Source organism: Dipodomys merriami, unplaced genomic scaffold (assembly GCF_024711535.1).
Source record: "Dipodomys merriami isolate MVZ:Mamm:240054 unplaced genomic scaffold, mDipMer1.0.p SCAF_97, whole genome shotgun sequence".
NCBI classification, from domain to species: domain Eukaryota; kingdom Metazoa; phylum Chordata; class Mammalia; order Rodentia; family Heteromyidae; genus Dipodomys; species Dipodomys merriami.
The window spans coordinates 1599590-1618996 of NW_027206590.1; the positions used below are offsets into that span (position 1 = coordinate 1599590).

Genomic DNA, 19407 nt, shown 5'->3' on the forward strand with positions numbered 1-19407 from the left:
CTTTGATCTATACTATAGTTCAGATACTGTCTGGAAGCAGGAGAAATTCTGTGATTGGTTATTTTGATAAATCTTATTTGCAAAGAAGGAAGGTTAGAATGAGCAGTGAAGAAGTAACAACTATTGTATTAGTTTGGTGTTTTCATTTTGTATATCCCATTTGGTAGCTTGGAAAACACTCAAAATTTTGTCAATGTTCATACATGATTGCAAAGTAGTCTTATTTTTGTTCTGACCATCATGATTGTGGATTGTTGATGTTCTCTGAAATTACTTCTGTTCAACAAAACACCAAGTCTAGCTCTGCCACGTAAGCTGCTAGCAACACTAAGACCTCGTAGAGTACTGGGCCATTTACAAACATATGGGACTAATTTTCTTTCTCTCAGAACACAGTGGTTAAAAAAAAAACTGGGTTTGTCTTGGGAATGTGGCTTAGTGGTAGAGTGTTTGCCTAGCATGCACGAAGCCTAGGTTCAATTCCTCAGTACTATGTAAACAGAAAAAGCCAGAAGTGGCACTGTGGGTCAAGTGGTAGAGTGCTAGCCTTAAGCAAAAGAAGTTCAAAGACAGTGCCCAGGCCCTGAGTTCAAAGCCGCAGGACTGGCAAACCAAATAACAACTGGGTTTTGGAATTAGACTAAATCAAGAACCTCATCTTCAACAAATGAGCAGGGGATAAATTACCTAATTTTTCCATGCCTCAATATTTTGTATGAATATAGGACATATTTGTCTTATTGTTAAAAGAAATGAGATGACACAGGCTAACAGCTTGCATTAAATAAACTATAGCTATTAGTAGTAGTAGTAACAGAAAAATCAAGAATACTGAAGTAAAGAAAGGAAAATTTAAAAAAATTCCAGGTAATTGTCAAGACTTAACAAAAAAAATTGAGGACAAAAATACACTTTTACATTGGATGACAAACTCTAGTAAGCTGCTGTCTAGCTAATGTTAAAAGGCTAGGAGAGCTAGGCCTGGAGGCACTTTATTATATGTACTTGGTGGAGGAAGATGCATTGAGTCAAGGCCTTGTAAGGTTACAAAGTACTCTCAAAAATCCAAAAACAAAAACAAGCCAAGATAATGTTTTACCTTCACGAGTCACTAGCGCTTGACTTGGAAAAGTTGTTTTTTTTTTGTTTGTTTTGGTTGTGGGGCCTGAACTCTGGGCCTAGACAGTCTCTCAACTCTTCAGCTCAAGGCTAGCGTTCTACCACTTGAGCCACAGCACCACTTCCGGTTTTTTCTGCTTATGTGGTGCTGAGGAATCGAACCCAGGGCCTCAGGCATGCAAGGCAAGGGCTCTACCACTGAGCCACCTTCCCAGCCCTTAGAAAAGATTTTTTAATAAGGATTTTTTTTACTTCGTGCATATGTTTTGATTTTTTTTTTGGTTTTGTTTTGCTGCCTGTGTATTATTTTGACTTGCTGCTTGTGAAAGGGAGGATACCACATCAGTGTCCAACCCCACAGTTTATATAAAGCCATTCACACCCACCAGTTTTGGATCAAAACAAACAAACAAACAACAACAACAAAAACCAGGGTGGATTTAGCCTCATCATTTTATGGATATAGAAAACGATCAGAGAAAAGTGAGTAGCATTTGTCTGGTCTGGCAGGCTTTGTGCAATGTATCTTTTGGGACCCCCCCCCCCAACCCCTGTCATGGAAGCGCTAGGTAACACTGCTGGAACCTCAGGCCGGAGCTGCGCTGGACAAGTCACGTCCACAGACAACTCCCTCTTCCCGCTGCCTGGCCGGGGCAGCCCCCCTCCACCCCCGCCCCCTCCATCCCCCTCCACCCCCCTGGGACCACCCGAGGCCCTCTGGGTGGGAGAGGGCGCCCGCAAGTTCCAAGCCACTCCTTCCCTTTGCACGAATCCCACGTGCACAAGGAAAACCAGGCGCGGGGGCTCACGCCCGTCACCCCAGCTACACGGGAGGCGGCGGAGGGGCCGAGGATCACGGTGCGAAACCAGCCCGGGTAGAAAAGTTCGGGGGACTCGTCTCCCCCGTTCACCTGCGGCTCGAGCGGCCGAGCGCTGGCCGTAGAGAAAGCTCAGGCGCAGGCAGCTAGCTCCCAGGCCCGGAGACCAGCCTCCGGGACCCGCACCAAACCAACCACGCAGCTCTGCAGGCAAGACCGCGTCCTCACCCCCATCGCCGGGTCCCCCGGCGCGGACGCCCCGACGTGCGCGGCGGCGAGCAGGCCCGGCTCCCCACTCCCCGAGGGAACGCAGCTACGGCTCCCGGGGTGAAGACCGAGCACCGAGAAACGGCCGACGCCCCGGGAGAGGGCTCCAAATACCAAATACCGTTACTCGACGGAGGAACCCAAAACAAAACACAAACCACCTCTGACAGGAGTCGCAAAACGAGATCCGGGTCTTTAAGGGGGGCCGCTGGCGCGTCTCCCAGGCTGCGCCCCTCGCTCAGTTCTGATTGGGCAGTGGGAAAAAAAGGGGCGGGAAGAGAGGAGAGAGAGAGAGAGAGAGAGAGAGAGAGAGAGAGAAAGAGAGAGGCGCGCGCGCAGGCGGGCTGGGGGCTGCTGGGAGGGGCTGGGCCTCTGGAGAAACGGGTGGGCGCGCGAGGGGGGGGAGGTGGGCTCCGGTGCGCGTGCGCGCGCGCTCGAGCGCGTCGGCGCTGGAGCCGCGGGAGGAGGCGGGGGCAGAGGAGGCTGCGGAGGGGGCGGGTCTCGCCGGGCGCCACGTCCGCAGCCAGAGGCCGCCTTCGCCGCCGTCCCCGCCGCCTTCGCTGCCACCGCCGCCCGAGTCTTCTGGCCTCACAATCCGAGAGGAGTCCTGGGGCTGTGCCACCGCCGCTGCCTCCCTCCCAGGCCGCCCCAGCCCGGCCTCGGCACCCCGGCGCCGGCCCCGACCCCGCGGTGAGTGGGGGGCCGGGGGGGGGGGGGGGCGAGGGCGCCGGCCTGGCTTCCTGCCCTTGTCGCCCTCGAAGCCTCGGGTCAGCGCCCTGCACCTCACCTGCTCCCTCCGCGGCCCCGGCCTGGGCCTTTTCCGTGGGTGTGTGTGTGGGGGGGAAGGAACTGAGCGGGAAAAAAGGGGGTGCGGGATGAAGTTGGGGCGGATGGAGCCCCGGCGGCGGGGCCACCCCTCCTCCCGGGCCGGACGCCCCGCACCCAGCCGCCTGACTCGGCTGTCAGGCCGGGCCGGGGAGGGGGTTCCGGGAGAGAGCCGTGCGTGGGAGGGGGAGGGCGGCGGCGGCGGGTGCCCGGCCGCTCCGGACCCGGCCCGGTGATCGACGGCCCCCTCCGGGTTCACGAACACGAGGCTCGCCCTCCCACCCCCCGCGCCTCCCCCGTGGCGGCTCCCAGCGCCCTTCCCCCGTGGGGGAGGCTGCGCTCCCACGCCCGCCCGGAACCTGCGAGTGCGCGGATGGAGGGGGGCGCCGAGCCCCGCGTCGCCTCCCCCCTCCGGAGGGTGGAGGGGAGAGGGGAACCGAGGCCGCCGGGCACACGCACGCCCCCCCCCCGAGACCCCCTCCGCTTGCAGTCGGATTTCCGGAACCCCGGGGTGGGTGTGGGGTGCCCCGCGTGGGAGCGGGAGGGAAGAAGGAGGTGCCCGGCCGCGGCGCCCGCGGGGTCATTTTCTGTCTCTCCTGCCACGTCACTCCCGCGGCCAAAGGAAAGAAAGAGCCGCGCCGACGCCTGGAGGGAAGCGGCGGAGGGCGAGGGGCAGCTGCGGAGCCGCAAACACCTGGAGGATGTGTCGCACCTCGGTGCACACTGCTCGGTGCCCAGGGGAAACACGGTGGGGATTCTCCGCGGTCGTGGAAGCCTTGAGATTAACTCCCACTGGTGTGGAGGTGCACAAGGACTAGCCCAGAAATGGTGGTAACGACACCCAGGTGTGTGTTTCCATGTCACAGACACACACAGGCATCCTCTTCGGTCTTTGTGTCAGAGACCAAGTTCGATTAAAAAAAACAAAAAAACTCTCCACATATAGGAAGCTTTGTTGGAAAAGTTTAAATGCTTTCTATGAATGCGATCTTTTTTTTAATAGTTTAAATTCTAGGAAAATCTTTACCTTTCTTTGTTTCAGTAACTGGGTGTGTTTGCTCCTTTCCTACTTCCTGATGAGCTCTCACTGGGTAATAGATAAACATCTGAAGAAGAGGGTCTTTGGGTGGGGCCTGGCCTTTCACCTCTGTGGGTCTCAGCTACTTGAAGGATTTCAGTTGAAGGCCAGCCCTGGCAAAAAGTTACAGGGATTCCTCTCCTCTTAACAAACTAGCCAGATGTGGCAAGTCCCAGCCTCCTGATCCCAACTAAGCAGGGGCTATAATGTAGGTAGAAGGATTGGGGTCCCAGATTGTCCTAGACAAAAAGTGGCAGAGTATGAGAAAAAACTAAATCCAAAAGGACTGGAAAGGGATGGGGGTTCAAGTGATAGAGGACATTCCTCATTGCAAGCAAAAAAGTCCCGAGTTTAAACCAAGTATTGCAAAAAAACAAAAAACAAAAAAAGGGGGGTCTTTGTATGCTTGTTCTGAACCCAACAGTGTAAGAGGAATGCAGATTGCATGATTTAGTGAAGATGACTCAGGTACTGGTTTTGGTGTCAATGCTATTTTAATTTGATTTAATGTTTCCTTTGATATTGTCATGTCATCCATGTGCCCTTACAAGTTTTACTAATAGATTACTTTTTCTCCCTTGCCAGCCTCATGCCTTGTTTGTAGTTTGTTGTTCATTTTATGGGAGGGTCACCTTTACAAGCAGCAAATTCAGTACAACTAGATGATTCTAAAAACAGTAAGGTAGTGTCTTAGTATACACTGATTCTTGCTATATGTGTTTAGAGCTCTGTTGTCCAAATGTCCAAATGCTACTCAGGATGCTGAGATAGAGGATTGCAGTTCAAAGCCAGCTGGGGCAGGAATGTCCCTGAGACTCTTATCTCCAATAAACTACTCAGAAAAAAATGGGAAGTGGGGCTGTGGCTGAAGCAGTAGAATGCTAGCCTTGAGCACAAAGAGGCTCAGGGACTGCACACCCGGCCCTGAGTTAAGCCCCGGGACAAGTATAAAAAAACAACAACCTGAAAGAGTGAGGATGTGAGATGTGTATAGCACATCTAGGAGGGTTTAGCTTCTTAATTCAGTCTTTTTTTGTAAATAGGAAAATTAACTTGTTGATGAATAACATTTTGAAGCATCTTTGACAGTAAACTCTAGTGTACTGTGTTTTGTGCTTGAGTTCATACCAAGTGTTAGTGTGATTATATTTCCTTGGTACTTTAGAAGGGTGGTAACCATAGGCAGATTTGTATGCTGTCTTTAGACTGTTTTCATCACACACAAAAAGCTTCAATTTATATATTAGATGTTACTGAAACCCACAAACAACATTGATTCATCAGTAATTTTAGGCTTCTCTTGAAAAAAAAAACAGAGGTTTCCATGAGGCGTTTGTTTACTTATTTCTATTATTGGAATAAATTACCCTCTAGGGAATAGTGTTGTTATTAATATTTGCTGAATACATCTGCCAGCTGCTATCTTTGATGCTATTGTACTGGATAAATTATTCCCTGGCCCTTCCCCCTGAAACTAACTGCTGATGAATTTGCTGTCATGCTATATATACAGTTACAGTAAATAAGTCTTTCACATTGCACAGATTTTTATAAACACACATGCAAGAAGTTTTAGTTTGCATTGTAATAGTTTGTCCACATATCAGGACGTAAAGACAAAACATAAAAAACATACTTTGCTTTGGTCTAAAGGCTCTTGTCCATCATTTCCAGTGCCTTAGGAGTTCCTAAAGAACAGTTCCTGGGAAGTGGAGCTGTGGCTCAAGTGGTAGAGTGTTAGCCTTGAGCAAAAGACCCTGAGTTCAAGCCCCACAACCGACCAAAAAATGTGATATGCAGAGAACAGTTCCTGCATGTTCTTAAATGAATAATTGATTAAAGTTGTACATATTGAGATAAGGTATTGTTGCTAATTGTGAACTTTAGTTTTGTGTAAAACCTTAAGTGCTAAACAGGATAGCCCTACAACATACAAAATAATAACATTTTTCAAAATGTCATTTTGACTGTTCATTAGTACTAGTTCCCATGTGTATGCTTTTAAAATTTTATCCGCAGAGTATTTTTCAGGTGATTAGGAGTATGTTTATTTTCACAAGTCTCAGTTTAAGACAAACAGCTGTACTGCAGTGGTGGTGGTGAGGAGGGTACACTTGTGTATGAGTGTGCCAATCCTAAGGCTTAAACCAAGGGCCTGAGCTCTGGGCACTGTCCCTGAGATTTTTTGCTCTACCACTTGAGCCACAGCTTCACTTTCAGCTTTTTGGTAGTTTAATTTGGCAATAAGAGTTTCATGGCCAGGCACCAGTGATTCACGCCTGTAATATTAGCTACTCAGGAGGCTGAGATCTGAGGATCGAGGTTCAAAGCCAGCCCAGGCAGGAAAGTCTGTGAGACTCTTATCTCCAGGAAACCACTAGAAAAACCTCAACTGGTGCTGTGGCTCAAGCGGTAGAGTGCTCACCTTGAGCTGAATTGCTGAGGGATAGCGCCCAAGCCCAGAGTACAAGGCCCACAGCCAGGGGGGGAAAAAAAAAAGAATTTCATGGACTGTCCTGTACAGGTTGGCTTTGAACCTTGATCTTCAGATCTCAGCTAGGATTATAGGTATGAACCACCCACCAATGTCAGCATAGTAGTAACACTCTTTCCCAGATTTTGCTTTCCCAGGTTTACTTACCATGGGCAATCATGGGCCATATCTCTAGTCTTTGAGAATGTACTTTGAAGCAGTGAAACTTCTTTTTTTTTTTTTTTTTTTTGTCAATTGTGGGGCCTGAACTCTGGGCCTGGGCGCTCTTCCTCAGCTCTTCAGCTCAAGGCGAGCACTCTACCACTTGAGCCACAGCGCCACTTCTGGCTTTTTCTGCTTATGTGGTGCTAAGGAATTGAAACCAGGGCCTCATGAATGCAAGGCAAGGCACTCTACCACTGAGCCACCTTCCCAGCCTAGCAGTGAAATATCTTTAAAAAAAAAATTCCCATGTTTTCATTTTGCTTTTTGCTCTGTGTAGACTTAAAAATAAAGTGTTTTAAATAACTGTGGATTAAAATATACACATCATGTCTATTTTGTGGCTTCTGGAAGCCACTAGATACCACTGCCTACTCATTAAGCACAAAACTAGCTTGGGATTTGTTTTCTTCCTTCCCTTCCCTATTTTTTCCTCCCTTTCTAACTAAAGACTCCAACCAAATGTTGATACATGTATTTTCTTTTCTTTCTTTTTTTTTTAACTTGTCCTGGGGCCCTGGGTACTTGAGCCAATATGTGCTCAAGACTAGCACTCTACCACTTGAGCCACACCACTACTTCTGCCTTTTTCTGAGCAGTTTATTAGAGGTAAGAGTGTGATGGACTTTTCTGCACAGGCTGGCTTCAAACCACAATCCTCACATCTCAGTCTCCCAAGTAGCTAGGATTATAGGTATGAGCCACTGGTGCCCAGCTTGCTATACCTATTTTCTAGAGATGCTTAATGTTAGCGTGGTTACAAATATTTTTGTCCTATGTGTTTTCACAAAAATACTCAAAGTATGAATAAGATATTGAAATTACAAAAGTAGTAATCAGAGGAGAAATCTTAAGGGAATATAGAGGAGTATAGGGGGGAGAATAGGTACAACTATGCAGCCAAAGAAACCCTACCTAGTTTTCTTTTTCTTTTTCTTTTTTTTGTTGGTCATGGGGCCTGAACTCCAGGCCTGGGCTCTGTCCCTCAGCTCTTCAGCTCAAGGCTAGCGCTCTACCACTTGAGCCACGGCACCACTTCCAGCTTTTTCTGCTAATGTGTTGTTGAGGAATCAAACCCAGGGCCTCATGCATGCAAGGCAAGCACTCTATCCCTGAGCCACCTTCCCAGCCCCACCCTATCTAGTTAGGCTGGCAGTTTAAATACAAGCCTTCTCAAAGCCAAAAAGAGAAGAGACACACCATATACTTCTATCTTTTAAGTTGAAAAAGGTACAAATCCCAAAGAAAACTTACTAATTTTTGAAGGAAATGACATTTTATGAATATTTAAATGCCTTTAAAGAAATGACCTAGAGGGCTGGGAAGGTGGCTCAGTGGTAGAGCGCTTGCCTTGCATGCATGAAGCCCTGGGTTCAATTCCTCAGCACCACATAAACAAAAAGAAAAAAGCCGGAAGTGGTGCTGTGGCTCAAGTGGTAGAGCGCTAGCTTTGAGCTGAAGAGCTGAGAGACAGCGCCCAGGCCCAGAGTTCAGGCCCCACAACCAAAAAAAAAAAAGAAATGACCTAGATATATAGCGTTCCACATTAGATCTATGCAGTGATATGGCGAGTAGTGTCCTTAACAATATTGCACAGCTAATGTAGTAATAGTCCCCATAAAGCTATTTGTCCAGTGTTTCTTGCCATAGGCAATAATAGTCCTTGTCATAACTGAGACCAGGTGAATTTGAAAGAATACAATTGATGGTAGGTCATGTGTGTAATTCATTACTTGTATGGTAGAGATCAGTGTAGGCAGTTAGCAAGACTTCATCTCAGCAACTAAGCGAGCCTGTAATTCTAGCTGTAGAGGCGGTCGGAGGATTAATGTCCAGCACCAGCTGCACGTAAACATGAGGGTCCTATCTGAAAAAACTAAAAAGGGCTAGCAAGCATAAGGTGTTGAGTTCAAACTCTCAGTATCACAAAAAAGAAAGTATTTTTGAAATCCTTGGTTTCCAAGGCCTATTTTTTATTTATAAAAGTAGTACATGTTTATAGCAGAAAATTATAATTACTTCATATGCATTTGTAAATGTCTGTCTGTATGTATTTAGAAATACCCTAGCATGGCAGGCATTTTCCACCTTTTGTACCTAAAACAATGATTAGCCTAATTATGACTTGTTAATTAGTGTTACATTGTTAGTACAATATCCTTCATATCTCTTTTTTTTTTTTTTTTTTTGTCGGTAGTGGGGCTTGAACTCTGGGCCTGGGCGTTGTCCCTTAGCTCTTCAGCTCAAGGCGAGTGCTCTACCACTTGAGCTACAGCGCCACTTCCGGTTTTCTGGTGGTTTTATTGGAGATAGGAGTCTCACGGTCTCTCCTGCCCGGGCTGGCTTTGAACCGTGATCCTCAGATCTCAGCCTCCTGAGTAGCTAGGATTACAGGCGTGAGCCACCAGCGCCCGGCTCCTTCATATCTCTTGTCTGCATACTGTTACAATAATTTAGGCTTTAAGAATGTATTACCAAGAAATGTTTAGTTGACTGTTAGCTCTAGTTTTTTTTTGTTTTTTTGTTTTGTTTTGTCAAGACAGTTTATCATAAAAGACACTTTGGAGCTGGGTGCTGGGACTTACGCCTATAATTTTAGCTATTCTTAGCTGAGATCTGAACATACCAGTTCAAAGCCAACCCAGGCAGGAAAGTCCATGAGACTCCTATCTCTGATGAACCACCAGAAAACCAGAAGTAGAATTATGGCTCAAATGGTAGAATGCCAGTCTTAACTGAAAAAGCTAAGGGAAAAGCGCCCAGACCCTGAATTCAAGCACTAGTACCAGCACAGAAAAAAAAACCAAAAAACTAACCCAAGGGCTTTGCATGGTAAGCAAACACCTTACACTGTGCTACATCCCTAGCCCTAAAATGTGAAGTTGCTTTTCTTTTTTCTATTTGTGGTGCTGGAGGACAAACCTAGAGCTACTCTCAGCCACTTCAGATGAAATAGTCCTGTGGTAGATGTTTTAAAATGTTATTTATCTGAGAAAAGTTAATTAAGTCTTAATGTGTGCAAGGTAGTAGGCTCAACATGAAATATGTTTGTATGGATTGCTTTTTTTTTTTTTTTTTAGGAAATCATGAATCAGGCAGATAAAAATCAACAAGAAATCCCATCCTACCTTAGTGATGAACCACCAGAAGGTAAGTGTATATATAAATATATATATAACACTAAGAAAGAAAATATATTGTAGTGATTTAAAGCCCTGATTCTTTTAAAATTAAAGAATTCTAACCTATTTACCTGGTCAGTAAACATGTTGCAAAAATTATTGAAGAGTCAGGCAGGATTACTGCCTGTAATCCTACCTACTCAGGGGGCTGAGATCTAAGGACCATGGTTTGAAGCCAGCAGGAAAGTCCAAGACTCTTAACTTCAATTAACCACTGGAAAACTGCAAGTGGAGCTGTGGATCAGAGTCGTAGAGTACCCAAAAGCTCCCAGGCCCTGGGTTCAAGCCCTATCACACACACACACACTTGAATATAAACATTTTAAGCTTCTGATGAGAGGCATGAGACTTGAAGACTGGAAGAACAATTTAATTATGTAAGGTTTATGTCCTGTTATATTTTAAGACAATTTCACAAGCAAGAATGTTTTTTCGGGCTGGGAAGGTGGCTCAGTGGTAGAGTGCTTGCCTTGCATTCATGAGGCCCTGCGTTCGATTCCTCAGCACCACATAAGCAGAAAAAGCCAGAAGTGGCGCTGTGGCTCAAGTGGTAGAGCCCTAGCCTTGAGCTGAATAGCTGAGGGATAGCGCCCAGGCCCAGAGTTCAGGCCCCAGGACTGGCCAAAAAAAAAAAAAAAAAGAATGTCTTTTCATCTATAAAGAGTGTAAGGCAGAGAAAGGAGATGTTTAATTTTGATGCCCTGCATAAAATACATCAACCTAATTCAAGAAGCAGGGTTTTGTTATTAAATTCCTATTATTCACTATCAGTTTGGAGTCCTTTCATGCTTTCTTCCTATCTTTCTTTGGTGGGGGGGGACGGTAATAGGGCTTGAACTCTGGGCCTGGGTGCTGTTCCTTAGGTCTTTCAGCTCAAGGCAAGTGCTCTGCCACTTGAACCACACCACCATTTCCAGTTTTCTGGTGGGTAATTGGAGATACGAGTCTCACAGACTTTCCTGCCCAGGCTGGCTTTGAACCATGATCCTCGTGAGTAGCTAGTATTACAGACCTGAGCCACCAGTGCCTAGTTCTTTCTTTCTATCTTAATACATGATCTTGGGGCCTGCTTAATTTGTCTTTCTAAATCATAAGTCTCTTTTAGTTTGAAAATTATGACACCATGAATCATTTTACTGTTGTGCTTCCTTCCAAAAGCCTTGGAAATACTAACTACTCCCCAAATCCCCTAACAGAAGTGACTATGGGCACTTCTTGCCTACTTTTGAAATGTTATGCAAGAAATGACTTTCATGGAAAATTGCATGTTGATTGTAGAGATAGAAGTCTTGATGATAGGTATTGTGTTTTGTTTGCTTGTTTTGGTTTTTTTTTTAAACCAGTTTTGTTATGCACTGTCCAAAAGTGGCTTCATATGTTGGTAGGCACAAATTAAATCATTAGGAAAATAGCATAATAAAAACTGACCTTAAGAGAAAGTGGAGGATTTGCCCAGCATGATGGTACAAATTTGTTTAGTGGACAAATAGCTTAAAAATTACTACCTTAACTCCTTTTTTTTAAAGAAAAAGATTAATTTTAGAAGCTTGTCATAAATTGTACATTCTTTACAAATATTATTTTGTGTTTCTGAGAGAGGGTCTTGATGTATGTACAGCCCAGGCTGTCTGTGAACTCTCCATCCTACTGCCATCATCCTAGGCTTTGATTTAAAGGTGTGCACTGCTTTGCTCTGCACAAACATATGTATTTTTTTTTCCTGCTTTCTTTTTCTGTGACTTGTCTTTTACTTTCAAAGTTGTCTCTTTATGGGAAGATTTTATATTACTATCAAATTAACAACAAAAAATTTCTTTTGAGACAGGGCTCTTCTATGTAGCCCAGGCTAGCCCTGAACTTTTTTTTTTCTTTTTTCTTTTTTCGCCCGTGTGTGTGTGTGTGTGTGTGTGTGTGTGTGTGTGTGTGTGTGTGTGTGTGTGTGTGTGTGTGTGTGTGTGTGTGTGTGTGTGTGTGTGTGTGTGTGTGTGTGTGTGTGTGTCTGTCTGTCTGTCTTGTCTTGTCTGTGTGTCTGTGTCCGTCCATGTGTCCTGGAGCTTGAACCCATGGCCCAGGCACTGTTCCTGGGTTCTTTCGCTCATTGCTAGTGTTATATTGTCTGAGCCACAGGTCCACTTTTTTTTTGTAGGGAGAGTGGTTATTAGAGATAGTCTAAAGGACTTTACTGCACAGGCCAGCTTTGAACTAAGATCTTCAGATCTCAGCCTCCTGAGCAGCTAGGATTACAGGTGTAAGCCACCATTGCCCAACTGGCCTTGAACTTCTAATGCATTTGCCTCAACCTCTCCTGAGTGCTGGGATTATAGGAACATACTACCACAATAGGTTTTTTGCTTTCTTTTTTATTAAGGTATAGTATAGAGGAGATACAGTTTTATAAATCAGGTAATGAGTACTTTTTTTTTTTTTTTGTCAGTTGTGGGGCCTGAACTCTGGGCCTGGGCACTGTCCCTCAGCTCTTCAGCTCAAGGCTAGCACTCTACCATTTGACCCACAGCGCCACTTCCGGCTTTTTTTCTTTTTGCTTATGTGGTGCTGAGGAATCGAACCCAGGGCCTCATGCATGCAAGGCAAGCGCTCTACCACTGAGCCACCTTCCCAGCCCAGTACTTTTTTTTTTTTAACACTGTCATCCCTTCCCCTCAGTTTCTCCTCCTGTCCCTGCCCATAAGTTGATTAGTTCATTTTCAACATAATGTCTACTGAGTACCATGGCTGCATTTCCAATTTTAGTATATGTGTTGCCGAAGCGAACATCATGGCTGCATTTCCTTGCTTTATTTTTTTTAGGGCTAGAAAGGCTAAGTCTCAATGAAAAAATTAACAAGTACTTTGTGGGAAGAAGTTAGGTAAGGGACAAAGGCCACTGAGGAACATGATTGTCCCAGAAGGAAACAGAGCCTCAGGAATGTCTTTGTAAGCCAATATGGATAAAGTGAAAAGCAGACAACTTACAGAGGGAAGAGATAACTATAATAATATTTATCTTAACCAAGAAAATTGTCTCGATGAAATGCAAATGAACCAAATCAGGCAAAGCAACAACATTTTACTGGAGTATTATTGAAGCATTTGGCTTTTACCCTCCAATCAGGATTTTTACTCTTTTCCTAATGTTTTTTACCTTGATTATAAAAGAGTTACCAATTAAGCAGTCTTTTCCGTTTTTTGTTTTTTGTTTTTTTTGTTTGGTCATGGGGCCTGAACTCTGGGCCTGGGAACAAACTGTCCCTCAGCTCTTCAGCTCCAGGCTAGTGCTCTACTGCTTGAGCCACAGCGCCACTCCCGGCTTTTTTCTTTTTGCTTATGTGGTGCTGAGTAATCAAACCCAGGGCCTCATGCATGCAAGGCAAGCGTTCTACCACTGAGCCACCTTCGCAGCCCCTTCCATCGTATTTTTATAATTCTTAAGCCATTTCAGTTAGTTAAAAATTTGCTGCGTTATAGGGGCTGGGAAGGTGGCTCACTGGTAGAGCGCTTGCCTTGCATGCCTGAGGCCCTGGGTTTGATTCCTCAGCACCATATAAGCAAAAAGAAAAAAAAGCCGGAAGTGGCGCTATGGCTCAAGTGATAGAGCGCTAGCCTTGAGCTGAAGAGCTGAGGGACAGCGCCCAGGCCCAGAGTTCAGGCCCCACGACCGGACCCAAAAAAAAAAAATTTGCATTATATGTTATTAGTTCTAATAAAAACATTGGCTTAAAAAATTAGCTATAGCCAAGCGCTGGTGGCTCACACCTGTAATCCTACCTACTCAGGAGGCTGAGATCTAAGGATCATGGTTCAAAACCAGCCTGGGTAGGAAAGTCCGTGAGATCTTACCTCCGATAAACCACCAGAAAACTGGAAGTGGCTCTGTGGCTCAAGTGGTAGAGAGCTAGCCTTGAGCTGAAGAGCTGAGGGACAGCGCCCAGGCCCAGAGTTCAGGCCCCATGACCAAAAGAAAAAAAAAAAGCTACTGCAGACTGGTACAGTGGTTCATTCATACCTGTAATCGCAGTTACTCAGGAGGTAGAGTTTGGGGAAGATTGTGGTTCAAGGTCATCTGGGACAAAAAGTATGTGTCGAGACCTCCATGTCAACTAATAGCTGTATAGCATGCTGTATACCTGCCATTTCAGTTATCCACAAAGTATAGTGGGATCATAGTTGGCCCAGAAGCAAGGGTGAGACCTGTCACAAAAATAGAAACAAAGAACTTAGGAGGTGGCTTGAGTGGTAGAATACTTGCCTAGCAAGCACATGGATGAATTCAATCCCCCAATACAAGTAAATAAATAGCCATCCTTGTGCATGATTTTTACTAATCGGTAACATTTTCCTAGTTATGACAGAATGTAAAGCCTCCAAGAAAAACTATTTTAAGGAAAATGTGTACCTGGTTTGTTAAAAACAAACAAACAAACAAACTCATTTTGTCAGCATTATTTTTTCTCCTTAAATCTTGTCGGTTTCCCTATGTCACCTTTGGTAGAAGTAATGTTCTGCCTTGGTGGTCTTATTGGACTGTGTATACAGAAATTACCTAGATTTGGGCAGGTAGAGTGCTTGCCTTGTATGTGTGAGGCTCTGGGTTCGATTCCTCAGCACCACATAAGCAGAAAAGGCCGGAAGTGGGTGCTGTGGCTCAAGTGGTAGAGCGCTAGCTTTGAGATGAAGAGCTGAGGAACAGCACCCAGGCTGAGTTCAAGCTCCATGACCTGCCAAAAAAAGAAAAGAAAGAAAGACATTACCTGGCTTTGTGTGGGATTGTGCTTTTTGGGGGGGTGAAGTCTAAATTGTATATTTATGTGATATTATTCCATAAAATTTAGAAAATATCATTGCTTACCTAAATTACTCCCTAAGTTACTGGGCTACGGAGGAAAGGCCTGTGTCTGTTAAAATCTGGTGTATTCAAGCTTTATGAAGTCTTCTTGCTGGTCATTTCTATGAGTTTGAAGTTACATGTAGATTTGTGCTACTCTTTTGTGTGTGTATGTGTGAGTGAGTGGTCCTGTAGACTGAACTCAAGGCCTGGGCCCTGTCTCTGAGCTTTTCTGTTCAAGGCTAGTATTCTAACACTTGAGCAGCAGCTCCAATTCCAGCCTTTATGTTGGGGGGAGTTAATTGGAGAGTAAGAATTTCAAGGGCTTTTTTGCCCAGGCTGGCTTTGAACCATGAGCCTCATCAGCCTCCTGAGTAGCTAGGATTACAGGTGTGAGCCACCAGTGCCTGACATTACTCTGTTGTTTGTTTTTTGTGTTTTTCCCCATCCTCCCCCCACTTCCAAGCTCAGTTCACCACATTGGACTGAGTACGGTGACATACACTGGTGTATGCCTATAAACTTAGCACTTCTGGAGGCTGGAACAGGAGGAATACAAGTTTAAAACTAGCCTGGGCTACATAGTGAGACCCTGTCTCAAAAAATAAGACGAGCTGGATGTTAGTGGCTCAGGCCTGTAATCCTAGCTACTCAGAAAGCTGAGATCTGAGAATTGCAATTCAAAGCCAGCTCAGGCAGGAAAGATGCTCCAATTAACTACCAGAAAACCAGAAGTGGTGCCCTGGCACAAAGTGGTAGAGCACTAGCCTTGAGCAAAAGAGCTCCAGGACAGCATCCAGGGCCTGAGGTCAAGCCCCAGGACTGACAAAAAATAGACTTAGAACTGGACAAAGATGCCATAAAAATGTATACCACTGTGCCCTTAAGACAGGAGAGACTTGTGTCGGCAGTGCAGCTGGCCTCCTCATCTCTAACCTCCTGACTAGGAGATCATTTGATCATTTTAAAGATGTTAGATCTGACCATGCCATGCTGTTTTCTCTCCTTAGGTTCAATGAAAGACCATCCACAGCAGCAGCCAGGCATGTTGTCCCGGGTAACCGGGGGTATCTTCAGTGTTACAAAGGGGGCCGTGGGTGCCACCATTGGAGGCGTGGCTTGGATTGGTGGGAAGAGTCTGGAGGTGACCAAAACAGCAGTGACAACTGTGCCTTCCATGGGAATAGGGCTGGTGAAAGGGGGCGTGTCTGCTGTGGCTGGAGGAGTGACAGCTGTTGGGTCTGCTGTTGTCAACAAAGTGCCCTTAACAGGAAAGAAGAAAGACAAATCAGACTAAAACACGGAGAGACGCTTGCTCCTCACAGCACTATGATGCCAGTGGCATTGAATTGCTAAATTATAGACCTCAACCAAGTCACCTGTTTTGGACGTGTATCTTCTAAACTGCTGTGTTGAAAGTATTGATGGCTTTCATCTATAAAGAAGAGACCAATACTAGCACAGTATATGAAGGTTTCTCATACTTAAGTTCCAGCTTTTTATCTGGTAAAATGTTACACTTACTCAGTTGTAACTGAAGATATGGTATGTTTCAATATTTACTATAAGTCTTTCAGTTTGACTAAAAATGTGAAAGTTGAATTCAGTAGATGATCTTTACAGTTCCATATGTACATGTGCCAGGTAATTCATACACCCCTTATACAAGGGACCTTGAACTCCATAAACTGTACCTTTGACGTGCCTAATAGCTTCAGATGTCTTAGTTTTTTATACCATAGTTGTGTAGGTGAAGAGGCATTCTTTCCTTGTTTTAGCTGGCAAAAAGTAGCAGGAATTCAAAATGTTTAAAAGAAAAGATAAACGGTTCTATGATACTGTTAGTCATCTTTTGTTGGACATGTATTCTGTTCATTTACTCATTAATGCCTTACAAAAGAAAACATCTTTTCTAATACCTTCAGTATATGTAGTTCTTAGGATTACTGACCAGTTCTTTAAAAGGTTGTTCCCTGCTATCCCTTGGGATCCCGTCATGAGTTAAAGGTATTTCTTGCTGTCAGTGGATAAGATAGTGCTTGCTAACTGTTGTGTCAGTGGTTAAAATCAAGTTGTACACTTCAGCTTGAGTTCATACTCCATTGTTAGTACATTTTACAGTCCCTAAGGAACATTGCTAAGCTGGTTAGAAGCTATGAGTTTCATATTAAAGAACAGATATGATTTTAAGTTCTTAGAAATTACTCAGAATATCTGAGATAGAAAAAAACCCTTTGCCCACTTCTGTCTTTAGAATGTCTTAAATTATCAGCAGCTGTCTCTTAAAAATACAGAAACAACTACAAATATGTGAGGACTGACTTAAATTGAGCAAAATTGGCCCCATGTATTAGTTTTGAATGTAAAATGTAAATGCTTTCAAAAGGCTTTAAAATACGTGATAGTCCTTCAAAGCTGCTGTGGACATGGTACCATTTTTCAGGTCAGTTTCAAGCAGGGAACTTACATTTTTCAGTATGGGTGATCAGTGTGACATGTCTTAAAATGTGCCATCACATCCATCATTCTCAAAGATGACTTAGCTAGAATTTTTTTTGTTTGGTGAAAATTTAACAACTGGCAGGTATATTTGGCATTCCTTTTAACTGAGGGTTCTGGTCCAAGTCAGAAAAATCTTCATATTTTTTCTTTATGTCTGGAGATTTATCTCCTCTGCCCCTCATAAATTTTATGGAGGAAGAAAGGGGTGATGTCTTGAAATCAAGCCAAAATGTAGAGAACCTGAACAAATCAACCTAACACCTGAGCCTTCAGTGTTTGCTTGTAGCCACTAAATGGTATTATTAATAATACATAGGCGATTGGATAAGAATGTCACTTTTAAAAACTTCCAGAAGTGTCAGCAGAGATTTGAACAAATGTACAAAAGGTTCTTGAACTTTTTCCTGCTTATTTAAAACTTAAAAGTCATTAAGGACTTCAGTTCACAAGGAATTAGTCATTTATTTCATGGTAGTATGGTTAGGACATTTGTTGGTCTGTTCGGTCAGATTTCTTAATTAACAAATGGGACTGTTTTTTAAATTCCAAAGTTAACAGACAAATAGTAAATGATCTAAATAATGGTATTGGAAAATTTGTTTCCTGCTGTTTAGAAGGAATACTGCTTTGGTGCTCGTTTGTATTTCTAATTTATCTTCTGTAGTCATAGGCTCTGCTGTGCTTTGTACTTGAATTTTTTTCTATTTTTTTTCTAACTTACTATATGCTTGCATATTTATTTTCAACTTTGCTTGTCTTTAATATTGCTTGAGGAAAAAAAGGCTAAATTATAGTTTTCTGCTACAGAAAAGCTACCCTGGTATATTTTATCTCATCACGATTATTTTAAATTCTAAACTACAACTTTGTTCGGAGGGACTTCTGCAATAATAGCAGACGACTGTCCAAAAGTACAGTCAGATAAACTTTTTAGTGGAATGAACTTGCCATCTGATGACATGTACAGCTGTATACGTGAGTCTTTTCCAGTTTATTTACATACACTAGCAATTTGACCTGTTAAACAGGACTAGTTCACTTGAAGAAACTATGGTTGTTGTATACACCTGGAGGCATCTGTTATTCAGCTTGTTTTTTGAGTGGGTATTTGGCACAACAAAGATAAATTTGTGTCACCCACTTAAGTGACTGATCTAATAATATCAACATTATGAATCCTGTACTTAGTGAAATGTCAGATGAAAATAATTGAATAATGTTCTTTTTTGTATTAAAAGGGATGGGAAAAGAACACATAAATCTGTTAATAGAGCACTATGATCTGTAAAGTTGGAATGCTTCATGAAGATCTAAAGAAATAAAAGAAATTTTAAAACAGGGTAATCTTAGAACTTTTAGTTATATAGTTCAGACAGTGCCATAGCCAGTTCTCAATTTTTGTGATAATGTACATACATGACATCCTGGAATAATATGTATTTTGATGCCAACACAACAGTAAAATACAAATATATTTATATCAACTTAATAAAGATTAAAATGCAGATTTCTAGGTTTTATCAACTTGCTGAATCTTTGCAGGGTGGGGTCAGGACCATATATGTTTGTTTGTTTTTATTATGACAGTCCTGGGGCTTGAGCTCAGGGCCTGAGTGCTGTCCCTAATCTACTTTTGCTCAAGGATAGCATTCTACTACTTGAGCCATTGCACCACTTCTGGCTTTTGGCAGTTAAGTGGAATATCACAAATTTTCCTGCCCAAGCTGACTTTGAACTGCAATCTTCAGATCTCAGCCTAATTAGCTAGAATTACAGGCATGAGGCTGGCCGCCCAGCACCCAGCTAAGGACCCCATTTTATCATCTTCTGTGGGTTGTTCTTGTGTACACTAAAGTTTGAAAACCAGAGGAATAAGTGGCCAGCAGGGAGCTCTCTTCTCTGTCCTCTGTAACTAGGGAGCCAACTTTAAATCTCCCAGTATGGACCTGACTTGCTGGGTCCTCTCCTATAACATTGATTTTGAGAGATGTATCTTTTTTTTTTTGTCGGTCGTGGGGCTTGAACTCTGGGCCTGGGTACTGCCCCTGAGCTCTTCAGCTCAAGGCCAGCATTCTACCACTTGAGCCACAGCACCACTC

The 19407-nt window shown here is 43.9% G+C and overlaps 1 protein-coding gene across 2 annotated transcripts; it reads left to right on the forward strand.

Annotated features, from left to right (window-relative positions):
- Positions 1-2656: 2656 nt before the first annotated feature.
- Tmem263 (transmembrane protein 263) lies at positions 2657-18813 on the forward strand. Of its 2 annotated transcripts, none has more exons than XM_070014484.1 (3): positions 2657-2894; positions 9883-9952; positions 15817-18813. In XM_070014484.1, the coding sequence occupies exons 2-3, from the start codon at positions 9889-9891 to the stop codon at positions 16101-16103; spliced, it is 351 nt and encodes a 116-aa protein (XP_069870585.1). In that variant the 5' UTR covers positions 2657-2894; positions 9883-9888; the 3' UTR covers positions 16104-18813. The 2 variants fall into 2 exon arrangements, with proteins under 2 accessions (XP_069870585.1, XP_069870586.1); XM_070014485.1 differs by lacking the exon at positions 2657-2894 and adding an exon at positions 3669-3874.
- Positions 18814-19407: the final 594 nt, after the last annotated feature.

Excerpts from the sequence above, each read along its gene's own strand:
- Tmem263 (XM_070014484.1), top strand. The coding sequence starts at position 9,889 with ATGAATCAGGCAGATAAAAATCAACAAGAAATCCCATCCTACCTTAGT. Across the intron at positions 9,953-15,816 it reads TAGTGATGAACCACCAGAAG|GTTCAATGAAAGACCATCCA; the intron begins GTAAGTGTATAT and ends TTCTCTCCTTAG.